Source organism: Neomonachus schauinslandi, chromosome 2 (assembly GCF_002201575.2).
Source record: "Neomonachus schauinslandi chromosome 2, ASM220157v2, whole genome shotgun sequence".
Lineage (NCBI taxonomy): Eukaryota > Metazoa > Chordata > Mammalia > Carnivora > Phocidae > Neomonachus > Neomonachus schauinslandi.
This window is the reverse complement of record NC_058404.1, coordinates 187,209,361-187,236,113: the sequence shown is the minus strand read 5'-3', so window position 1 is coordinate 187,236,113 and position 26,753 is coordinate 187,209,361. Positions and strand designations below refer to the sequence as shown.

Below are 26,753 nucleotides of genomic sequence, written 5' to 3'. Positions count from 1 at the left end.
TAAGACAAACTTTAATTCTACTCAGTTCTGTTTAATTCTGTTTAACCAAATTCTCTTTAACCAAGAGAAGGTGAAGAGAATGAAATAGTAGTGTAATTAATTTAATTTTTAACCCTCTACTTGGAATTTGCCTCTACTCTTTCCCACCAGAGATGAGTGTGAATATGGCCAGCACTCAACCATATTTAGAAGAAGGCACAAGAAGAAGCAAATCAAGCAAAGGATAACCAGAGATAGTCAATTCTTATCCTTTATCCCTTCTTATATGTGACGCTGGCCTCAGAACAACACTCTTGATATCTCAGAATATACAGTGCTCTGGAGACATCAGCAGACTGTCTGTGGCTTACTATGCAAAGCATAAGCCAAGCCCAAGAGTGAAGAACGTGGCACTGTCAGGTAATGTCCCCACTGACACCATTTATAATGGAGTTAAAAGTTCTGTAAGAGGAGGTAGCTCATGGTGTAGCTGTCACAGAACACAGTTTCAAGCCATTCTTACCCACGTGAAATATTTCCCTCCATTCCCAGGCTGAGAAAATTCATTGAAAGGAGCTGACAGATTTTCCTTAAAAATAATTATTCCAGGGTTTAAATTTTCCCCTAAAGAACAGACATATTCAGGTCCCTCTGGAGTGTGGTGAAGAGATTTGTCTTCATGGAAAAATTTCTCCACTCACCTTAGACAGCCTTTGGCAAGAATAGTTCCTATTGTTGTAAAATGTGTGTTTTTGAATATATTAGCTAGGCAGGTCAACTCTGAACTCCACAAAGAATTTGCAACTATAGAATTTCTTTGCTGATTTTGCATTTTCCCTTGATTACACCTATAAAATGCTAAGCTACATGTTAGTTTCATTGTTGATGTATTACAGAAGAGATATACAACAGTATTGAGGCCAGCTTACTATTTGGAGCATGATATTTTTAGTCTAAAATCTTATTAGGGACCTGGAACTTTTGTGCAAATTTTTAACGAGGTGCATTTTCAAAAAAGAATTTTAGCTATACAATCACCTATTGTCATGAGGAATGCATTTGGCTAATTCCCTCTGTGTCTCCTTGAACATTTGCGGCAATAGGAAGGTGTTATTCCCGCTTCTCACTCAGGTGATGTTTAGAAGCCTCTGGTAATTTCTTCAATGCACCAGTGATATTTAGGAATTGCTGAATGTAGTGAAGATAGATGTGAAATTTGGGTATTTGTTCAAGTGCCTCAGTCCTGTAATTATTTTATCATTCTCCATTTCCCCCCTGTAATTTGTTTAAATTTGAAATCACATCACCAATTTACCTCATTGCTGCCAGGTCTTCAATTATTTCCTGTTTATTTATTAGAGAGTTTCTGTGACCAGGTCATTAATAACTATGAGTTTACTGACATGTAAAGTCATTCATACTTAATTCTATTCAAATGGATGTCTGGGAAAGTACTTGACCCCAGGTATACTATGTTGATTTTACTAATCCAAAGACCTTAGATATTTCTTCACATAACATAGAGATTTAGAAAAACAAACAAAAAAACTTAACCCTCATAAGGAAGCTCAGAATGGGAAAATGTGAGCTCCAGCTTCTGAAGTCTGTGGTTGATTCTAATTCCACTGTTTGGTTGCTCATAAAGTAGACAAGTTATTTAGCCTCTTTGAAAAAATTTCCTCATTTATAAAAGTGGCTATAAAAAATACCTATGACCTATCTGATACGTGGCAGAACCCAACCTACAACAAATTGCAACACAAAATATTCAGGATCAGCATAAAGGAATTTGTGTTTTGGGCAGCTATCTTCACAGTGCCTGGGATCCTTTCTACCACTAGTTATGTAAGAGGGAAGATTGAAGTAATCAATAGAAAATTTGAGTTACCATAAGGTTCTTGCCTTGTCTCCAAACTATTCTGTCTCAAAGTTACTCGACCATTTTGAAGATCTGTGAAGTTGGTATGATGCTGATCTCCATCTTGTGGGCAAGGAAAATGAGGTTCAGAGAGGTTTGGAGATTTGCATAGGACTTACAGCCAGAAAGTTTCAAGGGCAGAATTTGACCTATGTCTTTCTATCTGCAAAGCTCAGTGTTTCCTAACCTCAGTATTGTTTGCCTCTACAAGCAAGCCCTACCATTAATTCACAAAGGGACCCTGTGTACCTAATTACTTTATCATGACCTATATAACATGAAGGAGTTTGAGTGGATAGATTTTCATTTCTTCTTAGCCAAATATCTGTAATTCTTGGTTTTAGACTTTGTTACATGAACAGAATGCACCACATTATTATTTGAGATGAATATGGACATGCCTCTAACAAGAGACATTACTCTCGGGGCGCCTGGGTGGCTCAGTCGTTAAGCGCCTGCCTTCGGCTCAGGTCATGATCCCAGGGTCCTGGGATCGAGCCCCGCATCGGGTTTCCTGCTCGGCGGGAAGCCTGCTTCTCCCTCTCCCACTCCCCCTGCTTGTGTTCCCTCTCTCGCTGTCTCTCTCTCTGTCAAATAAATAAAATCTTTAAAAAAAAAAAAAAAGAGACATTACTCTCCCTCCCTGCTATTTAAATTCATCTAAGTAAAATGCATATATTAGTAAGGGTCAGGAAATATTTGAGTGTTTATAGCAATGATCTTATGCATTGCATGTCAATTTTCCTCCTAAATCTATACAAATGCAGGAATTACTTCAACTAGTGTAAGATGCTGCCATTTGTTCTCTTTCAATAAATAATGCAATGCCTACTAATCATCAGTCTTGGTGGCTGAGATGGGCATGATGATTGGGAAAGGTTGTACTCTTTCATACAGAGAGCGCATCCTGATTGACAAGAGAACAGGGCAAGAAGAACATTTTCAAGCTACAATGGAAATTTCATGTCTGCACAGAATAAGATTCCTAATGTTAGTTTAAAAGTCATTAGCAGTGAGGCGCCTGGGTGGCTCAGTCTGTTAAGCATCTGCCTTCAGCTCAGGTCCTGATCCCAGAGTTCTGGGATCGAGCCCCATGTCAGGCTCCTTGCTCAACGGGGAACCTGCTTCTCCCTCTGCCCCTCCCCCCACTTGCTCAGTCTCTCTCTCTCTCCCTCTCAAATAAATAGGTAAAATCTTAAAAAAAAAAAAAAAAGTCAATAACTGTCCAGCCCTAAGACAGTTTCTCCATTGAGCTGGTCAGTATAGTCTCTCAGGTTAACCTTCAAAATGTCCCCTAACCAACAGCACAAGTGATAGAGCCATGTGTGCAAACCACTGGGAATACCTACATTACAGCGGGGCAAGTAAATTTGTGCAACTCCTTTATAAAGCAACTTGACCTTATATGTCAAGAGATTTGAAACACTTCGTTCACTTGTCTCATTAATCCTTCTCCTGACACCCTATTCTAAGAATGTAATTCTAACTATATAAACAACTTAATAATTACACAAAGGTTTTATTAAATAATTTTTCAAATACTAGAAAAAATGCAAATAACTTACATGTCCTAAAATCAGGGTAATTTGTATATACATATTTATAGAATATAATGCAGGCATTAAAATATTTATGAACAATCTGTGAGCTAATATAAAAACACTTATGCTCTAATTTTGAATTTAAAACTACATAAAATTTTGTAATTTTTAAGTATTATTTTGAAGTTTAAAGGAACAAGTCTTTGTGTAGAAAAATGATAAGTAAATAGAAAATATTACCAGTGTTATCCTTCAGTGGGTCTTAAGGGTATTTTCTTCATATTTCTTTCTTTTTTTTTGTAATTGTAAAATTTCTGTAATGACCGTTCATTACTTTTGTAATGAAAAAAACATACTCCCTCTCAACACTGAGTTTTGGTTTCCAATGATTTCCAATCTATGATGTTTTTAGACTTAAGTTCAGTTTTATTATTTATGAATATATGTATATATATTTTATATATATATTATATATAAAAAAGTTTACACACTGTGTTTGATCATGCCTCAACCCAATGGTTCTCAAAATGAGAGGAGCTGATTTTGCTTGCCTTCCTGCCACTGGGATGTTAGGGAACACCTCAAGACACTTCTGGTTGTCACAACTCGGGAAAAGGTACTACTGGCATTTAATAGGTAGAGGCCTAGAATGCTGCCAATTGTCCTATAACTCAGAGGACAGATAGCACCCAAACAAAGCATTAGTTAGCCCCAAATATTAATAGTGTCAAGGTTGAAAAACTCTGCCTAAAACAAAGTGATTAAAAATTATGTCAGTTCAAGAATGTTGTGGAACTAGAACAAACAATTCTAAAATTTGTATGGAACCACAAAAGACCCTGAATAGCCCAAGCAATCTCGAAAAAGCAAAGCAAAGCTGGAGGTATCACAATTCTGGACTTCAAGTTATATTACAAACCTGTAATGATTAAGACAGTATGGTACTGGCACAAAAGTAGGCATATAGATCAATGGAACAGAACAGAAAACCCAGAAATAAACCCACAACTATATGATCAATCAATCTTTGATAAAGCAGTGAAGAATATCCAATGGGAAAGACAGTCTCTTCAATACTTGGTGTTGGGAAAACTAGACAGCAACATGCAAAAGAAAGAAACCGAACCACTTTCTTACTCATACACAAAAATAAATTCAAATTAATGTGAGACCTGAAACCATAAAAATCCTAAAAAAGAAAATAAGCAGTAACTTCTTTGACATTCAGCCATAGCAACTTTTTTCTAGATATGTCTCCTGAGGCAAGAGAACCAAAAGCAAAAAGAAACTACTGGGACTGCATCAAAATAAAAAGCTTCTGCACAGCAAAGGAAACCATCAACAAAACTAAAAGGCAGCCTATGGAGTGGGAGAAGATACTTGCAAATTACATATCCAATAAAAGGCTAGTATCCAAGATATATAAAGAACTTATAAAACTCAACACCCAAAAAACAAATGATCCAATTAAAAATGGGCATAAGACACAAACAGACATTTCTCCAAAAAGACAAACGGATGGCCAACAGACATATGAAAAGATGTTCATCATCACTTACCATCAGGGAAATGCAAATCAAAACTACAATGAGAGATTTCCTCACACCTGTCAAAATGGCTAAAATCAACAACACAAGAAACAGTAAGTGTTGTCAAGGATGTGGAGAAAAAGGAACACTCATGCACTGTTGGTAGGAATGCAAACTGGTGCAGCCACTGTGGAGAACAGTATGGAGGTTCCTCAAAAAGTTAAAAATAGAACTACCCTAAGATCTAGTAATCTCACTACTGGGTGTCTACCCAAAGAATACAAAAACACTAATTCTGAGGGATACATGCACCCCTATGTTTATAGCAGCAGTATTTACAATAGCTAAGATATGGAAGCAGCCCTGTACATCAATTGATGAATGGATAAAGAAGATGTGATATATATATATATATTATATATACACACACACACACACATATTATTTAGCCATAAAAAAGAATGAAATCTTGCCATTTGCAATGACACAGATGAAGCTAGAGAGTATAATGCTAAGCAAAATAAGTCAGTCAGAGAAAGACAAATATCATATGATTTCACTCATATGTGGAATTGTGGAATTTAAGAACAAAACAAATGAGAAAAGGGAAAAAGAGAGAGAGAGGGACAAACCAAGAAACAGACTCTTAATTATACACAACAAACTGATGGTTACCAGAGGGGAGGTGGGCAGGGGCATGGGATAAATAGGTGACAGGAAATAAGGAGTGCACTTATCTTGATGAGCACTGGGTGCTGTATGGAAGTGTTGAATCACTATATTATATACCTGAAACTAATATAATACTGTATGTTAACTAACTGGAATTAAAATAAACACTTAAAAAAAAAGACTGTGGTGGAAACTCGGAGAAGTTTCTTACCAAGACCCCTGAATAAATTGTCTATCCATTATCTACCCATGCCTTCCATAAGGATCTAAGGTTATAGTGATAAGTGCTGTGCCTACGTGGTGCTTGAAATTTAGCAAAAGAGAAAGACATAGAAATCAAGAGTTTAATGTAGTTTGAAGTGTAAGATAGAGTGCTTTAGTATAACAGAAATGGACACTTAATCCAACTGGGTGGTTCAAGGGAGGCTTCTGGAACAGATGGCTCTGGAGCTGAGCTTAAACGCTAAGAATGAGTTAATCAGGTGAAGACTGATGGGATTTGTATTCTAGAAGGAGGGACATTCGGAGTGCAAGAAAAGGCATGAAGCAGGAAACAGCATGAAGTTCTTGAGAAATAACAAGTTTGATAGCAATGGAGCATAACATGGGCACAGGAGCGCATGGGGAAGAGGCAAAGAGGCCTCAGATTCAGAGTGTCTTTTGCTGCTCGAGGAAGCCAAGACATGCTTCTCAGAGAAGGAAGAATATGAGCCAAGAGTTGAAGGCTGAAAAGACATTTCCAGGAATATGAGGAGGGAAGGGCATTTGGGGAGAGAGAACAGTATATGCAAAATGTGGCAGCTGGAGAAAGCATGAGTTATTTAAGGAACCTCAATAGTTCCTTGTGCTGGAATAGAAAATAGCAGAAGGAGGAAAAGAAGGCAGTGGTCTGATCCCATCTTTGTATTAGACTCAAAGAACGTGGAGATTTTATGTTGTAGGTGATACAGAAGAATCTTGAGCATGAGCTCAATACCCCCGTATTTGGAAAGACTTCTATTGTGAGAATATGAAGTAGATTGGAAGAGAACAGGGTGGGGATGAGGTTAAGATTAGACAAGTATATTGATGTAGAGTCCATCAAAGATGCAGCTGACAAACCCACTGATAAGTATTTGTTGAGCCTCCATTATATACTTTCTACTGTTCTGGACCCAGTGCAAATTCAAGGAAAATTCACTCTGTACTGAGGTAGAGTGGTCCCTTTTCTCTAACTGAGTAAAAGATGAATTATACAAATGAAGTGATTTGGGGAGTAGTGCATGAAGGTTTATTAGTATTGTGTGATGTTGTACAACATACATCAGGACTGATTGAATTCAGATTGGGGTGAAAGGTGGTATTAAGAAAAAGAATAGGTTCTAGTCTGGGCTTACAGGGAGAGATATGTGTGCATTGGGGTAAAAGAGGCATTATGGGAGAAAAAGGAATAAAATGTGAGGATCTAGAAGCTGGGATCAACATGACTTATCCTTGAAAATGTGAAAATAGGTTGTATCAATTGTAGTAGTTCCTAAGAATGAGTGATGCCGAATGCTAAAAGTGTCACTCAGATTCAGCTCAAAGGTCACCTTTGTGAGTCCATTCTGAAACTCCCCACCTTCTAAATGGGACTAACCAATCCGTCTTGTCCATATGTCCCTAGAAGGGACACCCACATCCTTGCAGATATGAGACCAGGGCAATTTGTTAATCTGATGTGTTCGCATGTTCATTTGCATGTAAACCCCTATTAGCCAAATCTGTGCTTTCTGTTCCCAATTACTGGCACAGTGCTTGGTACACAGATCACATTTAAGATCCTTTCTTTCATGGATGATTTGTTAAAAGAAAATGACATGTTCAAAATAGTGTCACTTAGGCCAAGTCATCAAACCAGGGCTTAATGGCTCAACTAATAGCAGTTTCAACCTCCCCCAGAAAGATAAGTTATAACCTGTCAGTCAGGAATTTTCTTTTTTTTTTTTTTAATGAATATTTTTATACACTCCAACCCATCAACAAGGAAACTGAGCGTTGGAAAGATTAGGTCACTAATCCAAAGTTACACAAGTAAGCAACAAAGCTGGAGTTTGAACCCACGTCAATTTGAGTCAGGAATTTTCTGATGAGCACCAATGACGTACCCTATCACAGGGGTGTTCTCCATCCCCCAAAGGAAGACGCCTTATTCTGCATAACATTCCTTGGTCTTCCTCCTAAAGGAATTGACTTTGCCTGGAACCAACTTTTCTTTTGCTATTAACTCCCTGCCCCACCCTCCTTCCTATAAAAATCTTCCATTTTGTACAACTCCTCAGAGCTCCCCTCTACTTTCTGGATGGGATGCTGCTTGATTCTTGAATCACTTAATAAAACCAACTAGACCTTACCATTTACTTGGTTGAGTGTTTGTTCTTTGTCAGACTGAATGAATGACCACGGTTAGTAACAGGTATGACGGATGCAAAGAAAAAAGACGGCCATGATACTAATGTTATAAGTAGTACTCAATAGCTGTTGAGCTCTCTGTTCCAGCCACTGGGCTAAGCAGAATTTTAACAAATACTTAATTTACTTCTCACAATAATCACAATAATCAATGAGGTAGCTACTATTATTCTACCCATTTTACATGTGAGAAAACTGAGGTCAAGCGTGGTTATAAACCTTGTCTGAGACCATGAGGCCAATGCAAGGTAGAGAGGCACACTGACTTCAGGTCTATCTCACTTTAAAGAACATGATCTTACCCGGTATTTGTATATTTTTCATTTTCTTTTTTTTTTAAAGATTTATTTATTTATTTGAGAGAGTGAGAGGGTTGGGGGCAGAGGAGAGAAACTCAAACTAATGGTGAGCATGGAGCGTGAAGTGGGGCTTGGTCTCATGACCCCAAGATCATGACCTGAGCCGAAATCAAGAGCAGGATGCTTAACCAACTGAGCAACCCAGGTGCCCCTGCATATTTTTCATTTTCAAGAGAATCTAGATTTAAGATGATTTTATTTAAAAAAATCTATCAAGAAAGTTTTGGGGTTTTTTTAAGATTTTATTTATTTGACAGAGAGAGAGGGAACACAAGCAGGCAGAGTGGGAGAGGGAGAAGCAGGCCTCCCACTGAACAGGATGTCTGATGCGGGGCTCAATCCCAGGACCCTGGGATCATGACCTGAGCTGAAGGCAGACACTTAATGACTGAGCCACCCAGGCGCTCCTATCAAGAAAGTTTTATTGGAACATAGCCACACTCATTCATTTGTGTATCGTCTATGGCTGCTTCTGTGCTACAGCAGAGTTGAGTATTTAGAACAGACTGCACGGTCCACAAAGCCTACAATATTTACTATAGAACAGAAGGCTGACCACTGCTCCAGAATAAAGTTTCACGGGTGCCAAAGAACTCAGTGAAGAACACATTGCTCACATGATGGGTTTGGCCACTCAGAGTTGTGGTTCTCAAAGTGTTGCCCCTCAACAGCTGCATGAGCTTAAAGTAAGAAATCATTAGAAATGTAAATTCTCAGACCCTCACCTAGATCTACTGAGTCAGAAACGTTGAGGGTAGAGTCCAGCAGTCTGTATTATAACAAGCCACGTAAGTGATTCTGATACACAGTAGCATTTGAGAATCACTGGTGTGACTCAAGGAATTTGAACATGTGATTCCAAAGTAATTATAAGAAAGGCATTTATTGGCTCCTATTTGTGTTCCAGGCACTGAGCTACATGTTTCACTTAACTTTTATATTCCCTCAACAATCTCAAAAGGTTGGGTTTATTAGACTTATTTTACAGAAAAAAGGAACTCAAGCTCAGGAAGGTGAAGTAACCTGTTTAAAGTTACTGAATTAAACTTCAAACTCAGATCTGTCTGCTATATACCCTATATACCTGTCCCTCATCTTAATCTGTCCTCCTACTGATCATGTGTAAGGAGAAAGCAGCCCCTTCCATTCTGAGGGAGCTGCACTGGTTTATCAGCCAGACCTTGGCATTCCCTTAGTGAATATAAGCACTTTGAATTTCACAGAATATCGACCTCAGACAAGACCACTCTGTACCTTTGATCGATCAAGACAAAAAAGCAAGATCACTCTGTCATCATATGTGAGAAGAGGCAACAATATGAACTCTGTTTAAACCACAAAAATGACCAAATATTCCCCATCCTAGTTACTGTAGCTTGTTTCTTTGCCAATTGCAGGTTTAGCCTCTGTCTAGTCTATACTACTTATAGATGAGATTTATTAAGATAATCATAGAATTAGCCTGGCTTCTTGACTTTATTTAATCCAGAGCAAAGTGCAAAATCATAATCTCCCAACACAAGCTCAAACGCTGTAAGTCCGTTCTATCTCCTTACTGAGATGTTCCACTGCTCTCCATGGTATGGGCTCCCCCTCTCTGCAAAGAGCAATGAAGCTAAATTATTCAACCACAGGTGTGTTCCTAAGGACCTTTGGCTGGAGGCCATTGAAATGTACAACTTCTCCACCTTCATCTCCCTTCCCCATTGAGATTCCAGCTCTCTGCTCCTAGCCGGGGTGGGGAATGGGTTCTCAAAGTAAGAGAAATTGAAAAATAATATTCCCTAAACCTATCAGTACCAAGTACGTTGCCAGATCCAGAGCAGACACTTGGTATCTTAAATGGATTAATGGACTTCTAGAACCAAGGTGATTACAAACAGTGATTTCAGGAAACTGCCTTTTTTTTTAAAATCTATTCATTAACCTCCAGTTTTTATCCGTCAGTCTTTTGATCCTATGCCACCACCATCTTCTTTCAACCTTCCTTGAAAACTTCCAACTGGATGGAATGGCTCTTTTCTTCAAATCTTACAAAACCCTTGCTCCCTCTCACCAGACCCTTTTTTGTCTTGGATTAGTTATTCATGTTTGTACTCTTATCAATTTGAAAACTTTCAAGGACAATAAAAATGCCCTTTTGTCCTCCATTTCCCTTCACAGAGTAGGTGCTTGATACATATGTGTTCAATTTCACTTGTAAATTTAAGGGTTTTTTGTTGTTGTTGTTATTGTTGTTGTTGTTTTTCCAGTTAGAAAACTGAAAGGGCTACTTTCCCAGCCAAATTAAAGCCCATGTAAGCTGGGCTTCTTCAGCTCACTGCTGGGTATTTCATTTGGAATTATTTCTCATGGCCATGGGGCTCTAATGAACAGCTGCTCCAGATGCCTTTGGTATGTGGGTATCTCTACTTTGCAGTGGGATTTTGATCTGAAATCTCCCTCACAGAAATAAATAAATAAATAAATAAATAAATAAATAAATAAATAAATAAAATAAAACAGTGTAGCCAACTAATCAACAGTTTCCAGGCTACCATGGAAACTTGAAAGAGGCATTGGACGCCCTCAATTATGCAGCCTAAGAAGAAGTGCACAGGTACCACTACTCTATGAGAGTAAATGGCACTCACACTGTAATGTTCTGAGTGTCTTCTATATACCAAGCATTGTGGTGGATAGCATGGATAATTACATAGTAAGGAGAAGGAATAAAACTGTGTTAATTCCCTTCGACACTCTCTGTTGAATTCTGCATTGTGGACCACGTCCCTGTGTTGGCATATAGTGTTACCTCACCCAGAGCCCTGCATATGGAAACTACATAAGCACCTTGCGGGCCTGTGAAGATGATGAACTTCTCTTTATCCATAAAAATCCAGCCTAAAAGTCAACTTTTCCAGGGAGTCATCTCTGATCACTTCTAGCTCTTCCATTTGGACTTAATTACTTTCCATTCTTCTTTTGTATCTTGGACTTACTTATACCGATCTCTCTACTATAATGTATTGCCTTTCCTTTGTTTATATTCCCCATCTACTGACACAAATGAGAGTTCTGTGAGGTTAGAGACGATCTTTAATTCATCTGGGCCTAGCAGAGTGTCTGGCATATTGTAGACAAGGGAGAAATATTTTTAAATGCAAGCCACTGCTGAAACACAAATGGCAAAGTGATGCTCATTATTGAGGGGTGCATGGCAGTGCATTATACCACTCTCTATACTGTGTTTTGTGTGATTTTCCAAAACAAAAGTCTCAAAATAATTGAAGGCCTTGCAAGATGTCAGTATACCTATCAGAACTGTTAAGTTCCTACCATAAATGGTGCTATCATATCTATAACTATGACCTCTGCGTGCCTCCTGCTTCTTTTTTTTTCTCTCAAGAAAGATATTTAATATCTAACAATGTCGTCCTAAAATAAAATACAATTATGCTGTTTCAGAACAAGTGCAGGCCAAGGATATTATAGTAAACATGAATTTTTGGAAAAACTGGAAATTGACAGTTCACATTAAGTATTTTATTGAGAAGGGGAATCTATAGGTTTTTGCCCTATTGTCTGTCACCTGAATTGTTTCAAGAGCATAACTGGTATCTCTGTTTCCACGATTTTACTACAGAATTCATCTTCACCTACTCCCAGACTGACCCCCTAAAACGGTTGTCTGTCACATTGCTCATGCATTTCCCCAAAGTTGAAGACTGAATCAATGCTTCTTCACTGGTTGAAGAATAAGTAGACACTCTAGCATTGAACTTCAAGCCACCTCTTCAGCCACATCTCCCATTTCAACTTTCTGACACCCATGTGTTCAAGAACCACTGCCCTTATCCATGAAAGTTACCTCCTGTTAGTGCTTAGCACACAACTCAACTCTTTGCTTAGCCTGGAATGTTCTTTTGCCCTTCTCCAATTTGGTAAGTCCTTCTCACATTGCAAAGTGCTATAGAACCCATAGAACCTATATAAAGCCTTAGGCCCTTTCCAGAATGCACCACCCATCTATGCTTCTGCAGGCCATTTCTCTCTTATGCCCAGGACTTATATTCTTCTGTCTTGTTTGGTAATTAGTTTCCTTTCCTAGAATGTAAGTTCACTGAGGGTACATTTCTTTAATGTTCATCTTGCACATCTCTCTACCATCTCAGCCTAACAGAGAACCCTGCACACGTTTAGAATTCAACAAGACATATATTATATGCTAATCTATGAAATAATAAGATCCATTTTCTGAGTGTTCTTCCTCGTTCTCCTTATTAATGAGAGGATATGTGTAAAACCTCAAATCATCATATTAAAATCCCATTAGTCTTTTGAATCCTCTCTACAAATTGCTTTTGTTTCTTAAACCTTGAATTTCAATCAAAAGAGAATTATATTTTTAAAATGAGGTTTTATCAAAATCAGAATCTAATTTAGGTGGGAGCAAAAATGTTTCTCTTTATTCTTTTTTACCCATGGCTAATTTTCACTAGCCATTGTAGATGATAATACTATGGTAACGTTGCTTTATCCCAACACTACTAGAGACCCTCTCATTCAAATAGATTCAGAACTACTTTCTAAGTAAATCGATGCATAGTCATACTAGAGAAAATACTCCATAGTTGTACCAGCCAAGAATCATTGCGCCTGAGGATAGTATAAAAGTTCAACGTAGCCCAAAAAAGCTCATGGTTCTGCTCTGGGCCTCATCTTCATTTCTCCACCAAAAAGAATGGTTAATTTCCTGGCCTTATTGTGGGCTGTATTTTCTAGTGCAGTCAGTGAAAAGTTTGGCAATCTACATTGGGATAGCCTTTTGGGGGAGTTTTATCATTTGTAGGTAGAAAGGATTAGCGATAATCTAATATTTTGTGGCTTTCTCTGTATTTTGTGCCTTTTTCTTATTCCTCCACTTGGCTGGTGGTCAACAACTCACTGGATACTGCCATACCCTGAGAAAACACAGACAGGAGGCTTATGCCAGAGTTCTCATGGTTTTACTAGGTCTCACTGTTGGATTTTACCTGGAATAGGTATTTATGGCCATTGAGTGTACATCACAGATAGTCAAAATGCAGTGCAGGTCTTAAAGGTCAAGAAGCTCAGGAAACCAGTTGGCTTGCTTTTCTTCCAATCCTGCCTCCAGTCTATGATACAGTCAGTAATCTGGCTTAGCTCACTTACATGCCATGCTTGGATCTCACATTTGGGTTGGGGTCGACACCCTGTAGAAATTGTGTGGCTGTTGTGTAATCTTGCCTATGGATGTATTTCCCTCAGAAATATCTCAGGGTGTTAGTGGACAGTTCAGGACAAGCTATCAGAATTCAGGACATATGTTTTCATTGACTCTCTTTTCCAATATTAGGGAAGAGAAATAAGTAAAAAGTGTGTTACAGTAGGAAAAGAACTATATACTGCTTAGTAGTCCTTGGTTTAGGTCCTGTCTCTCCTCCAGTTAGTTTTGCCTTCTGGTAAATCAGTTAACTTCTCTGGATTGTAGCTATCTCCTATGTAAAATAAAAGAGTTGAACTAGATCAGCATTTTCTAATATGTACTTCAGAACAAAAAAGGATTGACTTGTCAAGTAAAATGGGTTATAATCATGTATGGTGGTAACCTGCATCTTTGTATTTTAGCATGATCAAGGCTTTTATATTGAACCCAAATTTTCCCCAGCATTTATGGATATGGATATTAATTGAATATGAATATGGATATCCATCCCAAGAAAGACATTTCAGACTAGCACAAAAATCTGCGATTCTAGTTGAGGGAGTCAGGTTTACAATTCTACTTTTCATATTGTTGGAACTCAAATTTGAAGTTTTCATCTGAAAATCATCAACTTTAAGTTACAACGAACAGAAGTTAAAGAACAAAAGCTGAGTCATTTGCAGGGGTTTTAAACCTGGGGCCTTTGACTTTAAATGTGTACAGCATCAACACAGGCAATAAAAGAACTGTGTGCTACCTGATAGTGCTGTGAAGGGTGACTGCCTCAATACCCCCATGGCTGTTCTCTTTTAGCGAATGCTTTACCTGGCTATGAAACCAAGCCATCTGGAGTATTATGCCTTAAATTTTGGGGCTATGGCTCAGCCAAGTTCAGAGAACAAAAACTAATATTGTGACAAAATTTAACAGAAGGAAACTATTCCCATCACAGAAATCAAAATGATCTCATCTGCATTTTATTACAATACCAACATTAGAACACTGTGGGAGAATCTCGAAACAATGCAAAGGTTGTTGTGTAGTACTTGGAGAAGTTTGCTGATGCAGTTTTCTTTCCAAGGGTTAAATAAAATCACTGTGTAATATGAAAAAAGGAAGAAACTAATTTCTGAGGTTTTATTTAATCCCATTACAACATTATTCTTTTGTGTGCCTAAGCAGAGCTTGTCACAGAGTGAGAATATTTACAAGACGATATGAAAATTACATGGGAACTTCTTATGTTCTTATAGAGGCCTAAATAGTTAGAACCTAACAAACTCACTGTGTTAAAAAAAAAAAAAAAAAAGACTTCCTGAAGAAAGATACATTGACCATTATAACATACTAACAGAAACAACCTGTGTACCAGATGTAGTTTGGGATGATGTCATTTTAGCCATCAAGTCTTAGCTCCTGTAGTTAGAAAGATGAGAAGCATGGCAGGCTTAAATATTTCCATCATTTTCCAACATTACACGCAATGTGAGAAGTGAACAGTCATAAAAAAACTCAGCAATAAAAGATCCTGCCCTTATCTGGAAGGAATATTAACAAGTGTCTTAGGAACTACATTCTTTCGCTTGAGAAGATAGGAGAGCTTAGATGTAGACTTGACCCCCGGTGCTGAGGTTTAAATGATTCAAAGCATGTTATTTCAGTAGAAAAATTATTTCATGAAAAAATAAATGCACATATATATGGTATATATGTCTCTATATTCACACACACATATCTATTCAAACTGTTAAAGCAAAGTTAATCAACTTTTTTTACCCCCATCTTGGAATAATAAAATTGATTTGAATAGTAAAATTTATATTAGATGGATAAAATTTGTTGATAGCAACAGTGATGTCCTGTGCATATTGGATTCTCCCTGAAAAGACAGATGAGCAAAGTGGCTCATTGGGAAATGTAAATGAAACACTTTAGCAAATTAAGTGTTCAAAGCACATTTTTGCTAAGCAGTCATTAACTCAATTTTAACCGAAAAGCTTACCCATTTTATATCATAATCAACAACCCAGCTCCACCCCCGCATCTCCTAACTAATGAGGCACACACAGATATTTCCCTCACAAATCAGGGTACTCCTCCAGAGAATAAAATTCCTAATGACATTAAGGCGTGGTAGCCATCATGAACTTGACAACCAAAAAACAACCTGTATTACCACCCCATAGTCGGGAGTCCTAACTTCGCACCTTGGAAATATATTTAACCCACAATATCACCCTCCACTCAAGAGCTTTCAAAGAGAAAAGATAGCGGGTACAATATCCCTTCCCTCCCAATGTCAAATATCTGGGTAAACAGACATGAACTGTCCAGTGCTAGGCTGCTCCATGTCAAGCATGCATATTTTAAAACTTTTACTTTGGGTATTAAGCCTCCTCAACTTCTGTAGCGTCTGTATCCAGTTCTGAACCAGACCTGACCAACAGCACAGAGTGGGAGCGACCACTTTACCTTCCGAAAAATCAATCAGTCCCAGCAAATGAAGCAGCTTCAGAGATGCACATATAATCACAACAATACCCACTGTTTGCAGTCCTTCCGACTCCCACTCGAGAGTCAACATCTTTCAAGCTGGCAGAGCATCCCAGCTTCCGGCCCCTTTTGGAGCGGAGGGAGTTAATTAGAGAATCCGAGCAATCTCTGGCTTGGAACAAAGACTCGCGAGGGGTAAAAGTGAGCAGCTCCTCGCAGACGCACCGGGGCGGAGCAGCGGCCCCCCGGGGTGAGAACCGAACTGGGCTGGAGTCCAGCCTCTTATGCTGATACTGGCATTTCCTAGCGGGGGTCCCCCAACCAGAGCGCGCCTGCCTCCGGTCTCTGCGCTGCCGCCAGCGGTTACTTGCACTTAGAGCTGTGAGGGGAGCATCTTTCGGAGAGAGGGGGACTTGGCTGTGTCAGTGGAGAGGACGAACACTCCGAGGGAACTTGCCCTGGAGAGCACGGCGGCGCTCCACGCGCTGACGACGGCGCGGGCTGTGCAGCCTGGCTGCGCACTAGTTTGCCGCCTGGGAACCCGGCGAATGCCCCCTTTTTGCCGAAACAGCGGCTCTCTCCTCCCAGAGCTCACTCTGCCAGACAGCTCAGCCCCCTCTTGGGATGCTAGGACAGAATCGGCTGTCGTGGCTGCTGCCTAGAGTCCCTTTCAGAAAGCTCCCGTGGAAGCTCGTGGGTAATTTTTCTAGGGAGAAAAGTGCAGGAGCAAAAGAAGCACGATTCAGTTGGCTTTGTCACCAGGAGCATCCGAACTGCCTCGCACCTGCCACTCCACTGGGGCTGTCTGGTCCCCGCTGACACAATGAGAACATTATTAGGAAGATGGATTTGGTCCTTATATTTTACAAACAGAAATGGGTGGAGAGCGGGGGCAGAGCAGAAGCTCCTAAGAACACTGATGTTCAGTAACTGCCCCCTGCAGGGGGGGATCGCACTATCCTCCTTTCAACTCTGGTTTCAGCCTATCTCAAAGTCAAGTTTCACAAACTTCCCCGACGATAAAAATCACCCAAGGAGCTTGTTAAAAATGCTGTCTTGTGGAGAGTCTGATTTGGGAGATTCTGGAGTTTGTGTTCCTAAACAAGAAGCTAGATGTTTCTTATCAGGAAAGCAGAGGTCATGATATTTGGAATAGAACCACACCAAATACCCCAGCAGCTTTGAGGGAATGGTCGTGGATTCTGGTCTATGCCAGGATCACACTGGCTTCATCACCCTATGGGTTTTCTCCACTCTGCTGAAGCCCAGCCCCAGCCCCTGGAACTCACTATGAAAATTGGGGTTTATGAATACTATCTTGGACTGTGGGGGGGTGCATTTCCTGGTTCCGCTTTCTTGCTGTGTGATTTTCCGCAAGAAACTTAGCCTCTCTGAAAACAGTTCCTTTTCTGTGAAGCTGAGATGATAATACTTTGTTTAAAGTTCTCTATTTAAAGAGAATTGTGGGAATTAAGTGTGGTTGGAATAATGGCTAACATTTACCAAGCATTTAGTATGTGCTGATCAATAGTACAGGGATTTATCAATGATGAACTCGTCCCCACAACTCTGTGTGGTAGTGTTATAATCATCTTCATTCTATAGGCAAAGAAACTAAAGCATAAAGTGGTTAACTTGTCAAAGCTGTGATGGGCACAGTGCTTGGTAGGCAATAGGCATTCATTTATTCATTCATTCATTCACTCATTCATTCATTCATTTGGTTATTTCTTAATATTTATTAACCTGCTTTGATGCACTCTGAAGAGTACTTGAATGATAAAGTCCAAACCTATCATGTGAGGACCTAAGGTATAATAAAAGAGGCAGTCATGAGATTGAAAGTGACTGATAAATGCACCAGCACTTGAAGAGATCTCTCTACAGAGTACAGTGGGGGCACAAGAATGAAAAGCCAACTCCACCTCGGGAAATATGAGTGGTGGTAATGGGAAGGAGACTTTACAGAGCAGGTAATCATTGAAAATGGTAGCTTTCATTATTATTAGAAGTTATAAATAAGACGAAAACAGAGAGACAAACCATAAGAGGCTCTTAACTCTAGGGAACAAACTGAGGGTTGCTGGAGGGGAGGGGGGGTGGGGGTGGGGTAACTAGGTGATGGGCATTAAGGAGGGCACCTGATGTGATGAGCACTGGGTGTTATATGCAACTGATGAATCATTAAATTCTACCTCTGAAACTAATAATGTATATGTCAGTCATGTCAATCAGTATATGTCAATCAAATTGAATTTAAATACAAAATACAAAATAAATAAAAAGACGTTATCTATCATACACAGGCTTTGGGGTACACAGACTTGGGTTGAATCCTGGTTCTGTTGCTTGCTTGCTGTGTGACCTTGTGGAAACCACTCCATCTCTGAGTGTCAGTTTTCTAAGTTCAAGATGGGAGTGTGACTGTCCACTTCTTGTCATTACTGTGAGAGTTAACTGTGGAGAGCTGAGCCCAGTGCCTGCTTGGCAGGTGGCAGGTGTGGAATTAGGACAGCAGGGCCAACTCCTTAGAGGCTCTGCTGGGTCTAGGTGGATGAAGGGACTTTGCTCTTCCCTGGTCCTATCACTCTCTCTGCTCCTAGGTCGGTCGAGTTTCAGTCCTTCCCCCACGAAGACTTCCTTACCTACCAGGCTATTTTTCTCCTCTGGGCACCAGGAATACACTTGGGCCACCAAGTTGGCTTTTATAACAGTGCTTTTCATTTTGGATTATATGTTTATGAGAAATATCTATCTGTCCAACCACCAATCTATCTAAACATGTTATTTTCAGTTTGTCAGCAAGCCAATGCAGGGGAAGCAGTTCTCAGAAGTTGATGGGTAAAGAAATGTTTTTAAGTAACCATTCTCTGAAATTCCTGACATTTGACGAGAGGACATCAAAAGTTTTTTTCTAAAAAGTTGCAGAAATTAATTAGGTTAACTGTAACTGTCTCTTTTAATACTATACGATTTCATATTAAAGTTAAAACAAAACAAAACTAAGGTACAGAGAAGTGAAGTGAGTTGACCAATGTCACACAGCTAAAAAGCTATAGGAGCGAGTTTATTTTTTTATTTTTTTAAGATTTTATTTATTTATTTTGATCGAGAGAGAGAGAATGAGCAGTTGGAGGGAGGGTCACAGGGGGAGGAAGAAGCAGGGAGCCCGACGCAGGGTTCTATCTCAGGACCCTGGGATCATGACCTGAGCTAAAGGCAGACACTTAACCAACTAAGCCACCCAGGCGCCCCTGGATGCTGAATTTAAACATTGCTTTGTCTGAGTACCAAATTCATTATACTCCCTTTATACCCCTCCGCAGATTTTAGCGAATAGTCATCAACTGATCTCTTGATTTATACACTTAGGCAAAGAATTTTTAAATTGTCACATCTCATTTTCCAGGAAAGAAATCCCCACCATCTTCGAAATTCACAGAAAGACCCAGGGATATAATTTTGTTGACTCCAGGCAAGATTTCACTTCAGGACAATGGCATTCCTAATATAAGATCCATGAGCTGAGAGTCTTGGCAGCGCAGTCAATCCCTATCTGTACTAGCTACCTTTACTAAGCTCTTCCTGTTAACTCCAGCTACAGGATTTTCTGGCTCTCAAGAATGCCAGGGGCTCTTTCACATACACCACTCATGGCTGGAGTTTGTAAGCTAATAGTGCCATCCCCCATGAGTTTCATGCATCATCTGACCAGTCTAGGGAAATGGGGGACACTTGGGGAAGAGTGTTTTTCTAGGGCCATCTTGGGAAAGAACAATTGGCTATATATCATTAAAAAAATAATTCCAGGTGATGGCTCTATCATTTTATTACAGTAGCTTGTTAGCCCCGGCCTAGTTTGTTATATTAAACTGTCTCATTATGCTCAGGTTCACCCCTTTCTTTATATTATAATGGATGCCCGGCAAAGGTCTGTCTTCCATACGAAAAGAAAAGAATGCCAAAGGAATAAACTAACATCTCTTGCTCACTTACTCTAAGCCAGACACATGTACTTAACATGTATAAATTCATTTAATCTTACCCTAAACTAATGAGAGAAGTGTTGTTATCTCTATTGCAAAATAAATAAATAAATAAAACCAAGGGTCATTGAGATTATTTTTACAAAGTTACATTCAACAAGGGGCACAATCATGATTTATATCTGATTTACTCCATTATGGTGGCTAACAGTTATGTAGAAGGTATAAGTGTCAGGTACTATTCTAAAATGTTCACACCTATTCACTAATTGAATTCTTTCATAATTCTATGAGGTCTATATTATTTCTCTGGTTTCAAAAAGAAAGTTCAGGCTTTAAAAGATTAAGTGACTGGCCTGAAGTCTTATAGATAGGACTTGACAGAGTTGGGATTTGAACTTGGGTTCAAATCTGGGTGCCAGATTCCGCACACGGTGTCATTAGCCACTGCACTCTTGGGCCTCCCTGTACCTTGATAAATGAGTCTTTAAATGGGTCTCTGCTAAGGGGTTCAGAAGGGGAAATATTGCCCAAAACTCTTGGGAAAGTAAAAAATGGACTCCAAAGAGGCATGCCAAAGCCAATGGCCCAGTCTGAGAAAGGGAGAGAGAGAGTCAGTGAATAGGCTTTCAATTTCCTTGCACTGACTCATTGTATTACTTGAAATAATCTCAAAAAGGATGATTTGCCTGAAACCTGAAATTAATCATTTCCCCCTCTTTGTTTTAGCTTCAGTTTGAAATTTCACCAGGTGACGTTCCTTGGTTAAGAAATGTTCCTCATCCTATTGACATCATACAAATACCAAAATAAATATAATGAAGTTGAGAAAAAATGTTTAAATTAGAGAGATTTATCTACCTACCTATTGTCTCTCCCAAAATATAAAGTGGCAATGCACATAGGAACTAGTTAAGTCAAATTTAAAATTATTAGTTTATATTTGTATAAACGTTTACAGTTCAAATAATCCAATCTTTTTTATTTTAAGGAGGCTTAAAAGGCTGGTACAGAGAGCAGAACTGACTTGTTCATGGTCAAAAACCTTGGAAAGTGGACAAAATGGGCTTGACTCACCTAGCTTGTCATGATCCCTGAATTGTTAACTACAGGAGAAATTGGGATGATCCATTGAGAAGTTAGAAAGAAATTAAGTTCTAAAAGAAATATTTTCTGCTCTCAGTAAATAGGAGGTAAGAGAAGCAAGACCTCCCTTTGGTTGGCATTATCTAGAAGGTTCTACTGAAGAAAGAAGCCTAATCTAGGTTTTTGAAAACAAGCGAGGAGAGGAGGAATGACTTTCCAGAAACAGAAATGGGCACCCACTAGGGCAGAAGTCATGATGGTGGCACAGCTGGATTTAGGCCTCTGAGGCAGGGAAGAAAAAGGCAACTGGAAAACTGTTGTAAGAGGCCTCTTAACATCTGAATAGAGCAAGGAATGAGGACAAGGTTGGTGTGTGACACTTACTGTCTCTTCTAATTTTAAGATTTTCTCACCAAAATGATGGAAGCTATTCATCCTCAGTGACTTCTGTTCTATCCCCACCCCAAAGGATATCATGTCCCTCTGTCTTAAGGTTTCTCGATTACTTGGAAAATCCCTAAATGTCTCCAGATAAACTTTCCACTCAGACATGCCAGGACCCACGCTGTTTCACTTAGCTGCAGGGCTCATTCTGAAATTTTCCTAAATGGATTTCTTTAAAATATGTATATGTTTTCCATTAAACAATTAAGCATCCAACCTTCTTGTTTGAGTGCCTATTAAATCCATAAGGGGAGTGGGAGGATGCCTCCCACTTGAAAAAACTTCCAGCAATGTTACACCAATGTGTCTTGAAAATAGTACTCATGTATCTTGTGATCAAAGCTTATGCTATGTAATCTTCATATAAACAAATTAGCAGATTATTTGGAAATTTAACTAGGAAACATTCCTAAGAACATAATCTTTCCCTGCAATTTACAACTTTTTTGCCTGCTCTTATTTCCTTTTCCTGGGCTTTCTGGCCTAAAGTGAGTGGGCTCCTGGGTTCACGCATTTAATCCGGCATACAAATTTGGCTCTCATGTCACAGTCCTTTTTCTGTTCTCTCTCTATAAACAGTCTTTGCCATATACCACTATAATGGGCTGGCTTTAGGGCAGTGATTTTCATGGATAATAATAATAATTATTATTATTCTTTGCTTTATTATGTTATAATTAGGATTATATTATTGAACCCCTATGGTATAACAGTGTACTTTTCACATTACATGAACTATCTCATTGAATCATCACAATACCTCAATAGGATAGGTAATATCATTAATCCGATGTTACAGATGAGGATGCTGGAATGCCAAAGCTTGAGTAATTTGCCTAAGATTATGAAAAAAATCAGAATATGCTATTCCAAATTATGCCACTTTGGCATAATGATTATGTGGAGCTGAAGGCATTTGAGAATCACCAGATGCAAGAAGAGTACTCAGTCCTCCTCTTATCTACCTAACTGTGGCATAAATTTCCCTTTGTGAAGCTGCCCACCCCTTCTCCTGTGCCAGGAATCAGAGAGCAACTCTTATCACTGGAGATGGAGAGTGAGCACCAAGATGAGTCTGCATAAATAAGGCTAATTAAAAGAAACCTTATCTTCTATAAGTTTCTCTCATATATTTCCTAATCACTTCCCTACAATTTATCATCCCTCAAAGCCCAAACTCCCTTTCTTTTGTTAAAATGGCACATAAGCCCTGGAGTCTCTATAAGTTTCACTTCTTTTCTGTGAACTTCCATATATATAAAATAAAAATTGTATGCCTTTTCTCCTGTGAATCTGTCTTTTGTTAATCTAATTTGCAGGACCCCAAAAACTGAACCTAAGAGGATAGAGGAAATGTTTTTCCTCCCTGACAATTACATGCTAGAAGTCAAGGAGCTGGGACTTAACCTCAGGATTTCTCACCTAAGAGTCAGTGTTCTTATACCCTTGTGGTGTCATTTGTAAAGATCATTACTTTTGTTTTATTTTATCATGGCCCGGTGAAACAAAGAGAAACAAGATTTAAAATGAAAATGGTCTCCAGAAAGGTAGCATGTGGTGTGGCCCTTACCTCATGTTGAAATGTAAATGTTTCGCATCAAGTTCTTTCCTGGAAACAAGATCAAGGGAGCAAAGAAAGGAGAAACAAGAAGAGGGAAAGGACTCAGGAGATAGAGGGAGGAGGGAGGAATTGAAGTGAGGAGAGAAGAGAGGAAGAAAATGAAGAGGGAGTCATGAGGGAAGAGGCAAGCAATCCTCCATGCCAGCTGCTGTGACAGTCAAGAACACACAGCTGAATGTGGCCTCTTTTCTACTTGTGAGATTCTCAGACTTCCAAGCAGATGAGATTTAAATAGGAGTAAAACAGACTATAGGAAAGGGTTGAGCAAGGGGTTATTTCTCCCTGAATTCATCCCACCTCCCTGGTCTGTCAAACTCTGGAGCTCTTAGCAATGCAGACTATCTCTTTAGCTCCACTTTCTCAGCCATAGCCTGGAAATTGAGCCGGGGGCTTTAAAAGCATGAATACTGGCATATCCAAGGATATGGTACTAGCCACAGCGCCTTCAACGTCTTTCCGGAGCCCTGTGATGCCTTCCCATTCACTTGCGGCAGGGCCCTGCTGCCCTAGACTGATTGCCTCATGAGCTTGGTACTCCCTGTTCCTGGGCATGAGATTCCCATAGACTGACCAGGGTGTTCTCTGAGCTGCACTGGCTCATTTCCTGTCCTGCAGCAGCATTTTGGGAAAGAAAGCCCAACAGGTTTGGACTGGAATGCATTTCAAATCTCCAGGGACACTGAATGATTCTCTCAAATATGTTTTGTTGTATAAAGAGTTGTAGGGATATCTGCAGAGAATATTTGTAGAAGTCTCAATGTCCTTCTGTGAGAGCACTTCTAAATCCATTTTGTTTATTTGCTAGTTCATTCATCCTCTCATTCACATGTGTGCATGCATGTACACACACACACACACACACACACACACACCCATGATTAACACTATTGTTTCTGTCACCTTCAAAGTCAGAACAGGGGAGGCCCCAGTGAATACAGAAATCCCTTTTACCCTGAGCTTAACATGTGCACATTCCTGCTGGGCATGAATAAACACGCAGTAAATGTTCAGTGAATCCGTACAGAGTAAATGTTTAGGCTGTAGGGTGTGGGTCATGGTAGGCATTTGTTCTCTAAATGCTAGTTCCCTGAAGTGACTGGCACAGGCTTGACAATTAGGATTCATAGCCAAGTCTTTAGACCCTCAGTTCATTGTTCTTTCCACTATAAAAGGGAGTTAAGACCTCTACATAATAGCTAAGATAGAAGCAAGGTGGGACCATGCACTATAGAATAGAAAGGTTTCTTCTAGTGAGAACAGAAAAATCCACAAGAGAAGACATGGTGAATTAGGCATGAAGACCAAGCCTAATATTGGATATGTCCACGTACTGCTCATGAGTGCTAGCCATTGCCAGTGCTCTCAAATCAGCTACATCTAAGTCTTGCTTCTAGCATCCACTACCAACTAGCAGCCAGTGAAGCTGGGGGCTGCATCTGAGTGAATCTTTTTGGTAAGAGGGACTAAACTTCATTTGGAAAAAAAGAGAGGCAAACGAAAAATGTTCTCCCTACCCCAGGACCAAAATCAGAGGCTTAGAGAGCTGGAAAGGGAATTATTTCTCCTCTGAGAATTACGTATTTCCCAGAACTTAGTCAGTCAGTGTTGTAGTTTGTCTCTACTGGAGATTTCTTGTTTTCTATTATTACACTTATATTATTGAAATGCTGAAATCAGTTTGTATCAGTTTTGTATTGTTGCTGTAACAAATTATCGCAAATTTGATGGCTTAAAAACAACACAAATTTACTATCTTCCAGCTCTGAAGGTTAGAAGTCTGAAATGGGTCTCATCTGACTAAAATCAAGGGGTTGGCAGGGCTGTGTTCCTTGAAAAGTCTCTATGAAAGAATCAGTTGCCTGGCCTTTGCCAGATTCTGGAGCCTGCCCGCATGTCTTGGCTGTGGATACCTCCATCTTCAAGGCCAGCAATGCCAGCTGAGTCTTTCTCTGGCACTATCATTCTCAACTTGACTTCTCTGCTTCTCTCTTTCGCTTATCTCGTGATTACATCAAGCCTGCCTGGATTATCCAAGAGAATCTTCCTACTTTCAGGTCAGCTGAATAGCAACCTTAATTCCATCTGCAACTTTAATTACCTTTTCCGTTAACTAGCATATCCATGGGGCCTTGGGGATTAGGATGCAGACATCTTTGGAGGGCCATTAGTGGGTCTACCACACAGTTAAAATATATGAATAACATTTAATAGGAAACACTACTTTAAATAGGAAAAGAAAAGCTAACCCCTCAACTAAATCCCCAAATTTAGACTCTACTTCATTAGGAGCAAGTCACTTGAGATATGTGTGTGCATGTGTGTGTGTGTGTGTGTGTGTTTAATGTACAGAAAAGAGAACCTTCTCTTTCAGAAGGAAAGGGCAGCTTTAATTAGCATTCCTATCTCTGAATTTCCAATTTTCACTAAGAAAGGACTCTGAAGAAAGTACATTTAAGAATACTAAAAAGGAACACCAAACAATTGAGAAGACATAAGCTAATGATCAGACCGAGGACACTCTACTTTCATTTTAGTGGTCAGAAGCAATTCGATGCAGAGCAGGTGTCTCCTATAAGCCCAGGACTAACCTAAGAATCGCAGGAGATAGAACATCAAAAAAGAAAGAACTGGGATAATGTTCCTCTTTTACAACACTTCCAGGAGGATCACAAAAGTTAATGGAGTAGGAGGTGCTTCATAAGTGGTAGAAGGGCACTCAGGGGGATCGCTTTAATTAACTGGCCCAGACACCCTACGACAGATTAGACTAGAAATGAACCAAAATCTTCAGCTACCAAGGTATTCATTTTACTGCAAGTTGCCAATCCTCTGGACACAAACAAGTCACAGACCATGATTTTCAGAAAGGCTGTTCACTGCAATAACAAAACTGACAAATGAGGAGTTTTCTTTTTGAAGATCCATATGATGCTCCCTCCTCAAAACACTGCATTTGATTGGACTGGTATCACCTCTCACAATTTCCAAACATCTGCATCGATCCAGGATTTGGTCGTAATTTTATGTAGATTTGTGCTTTCATATACTTTGTCTCACTTATTCCTTATATCAGTCCATTTTAAAAATGAGAGAATTGAGTTTATAAACGTTGCTTCATCCACAGTCAAAAACAGCTGCAAAACTCAGTTTTAAAACGATGCATTCTGGCTCCATATCCAGTGTTGCATTTTTTTCATCTCTAGCATTTACAGGATGCTTTTTTCTGCGTTGGGTGCTGTGCTAAGCGCCTCATATTCGTGATTTATAAAAGGAGGATAATAAAAATGTATACCTACTAGTGTTGTCAGGAGCAATAAATAGATTAGTACATTGTACAGTTAAAGCATTCAGGGTATTTTAGGCCACATAGCAAGAGCTTTATTTATAAGAGTAATCCTTATTATTTCTTCACAAGCCATCTGAGGCATTTCTATTGTTATGCCTCTTTGACAAAAGAAGAAACTGATTCAGAAAGGCTAAGACACT

General features: G+C 39.4%; 1 protein-coding gene across 3 annotated transcripts in view; it reads right to left on the bottom strand.

Annotated features, from left to right (window-relative positions):
* KCNIP4 (potassium voltage-gated channel interacting protein 4) overlaps window positions 1-26,753 on the bottom strand; it is a 1,107,243-nt gene that overhangs the window by 202,210 nt on the left and 878,280 nt on the right. Inside the window, exon 1 of one of the 3 annotated variants that reach the window (XM_044912762.1) lies at window positions 16,110-16,221. The exons of the other annotated variants lie outside the window; for them this stretch is intronic. Within the exon in view, the coding sequence (XP_044768697.1) occupies window positions 16,110-16,221 (112 nt within the window). Of the gene's footprint in view, window positions 1-16,109; window positions 16,222-26,753 lie in introns of those variants that run through there. 3 annotated transcript variants of the gene reach the window in all.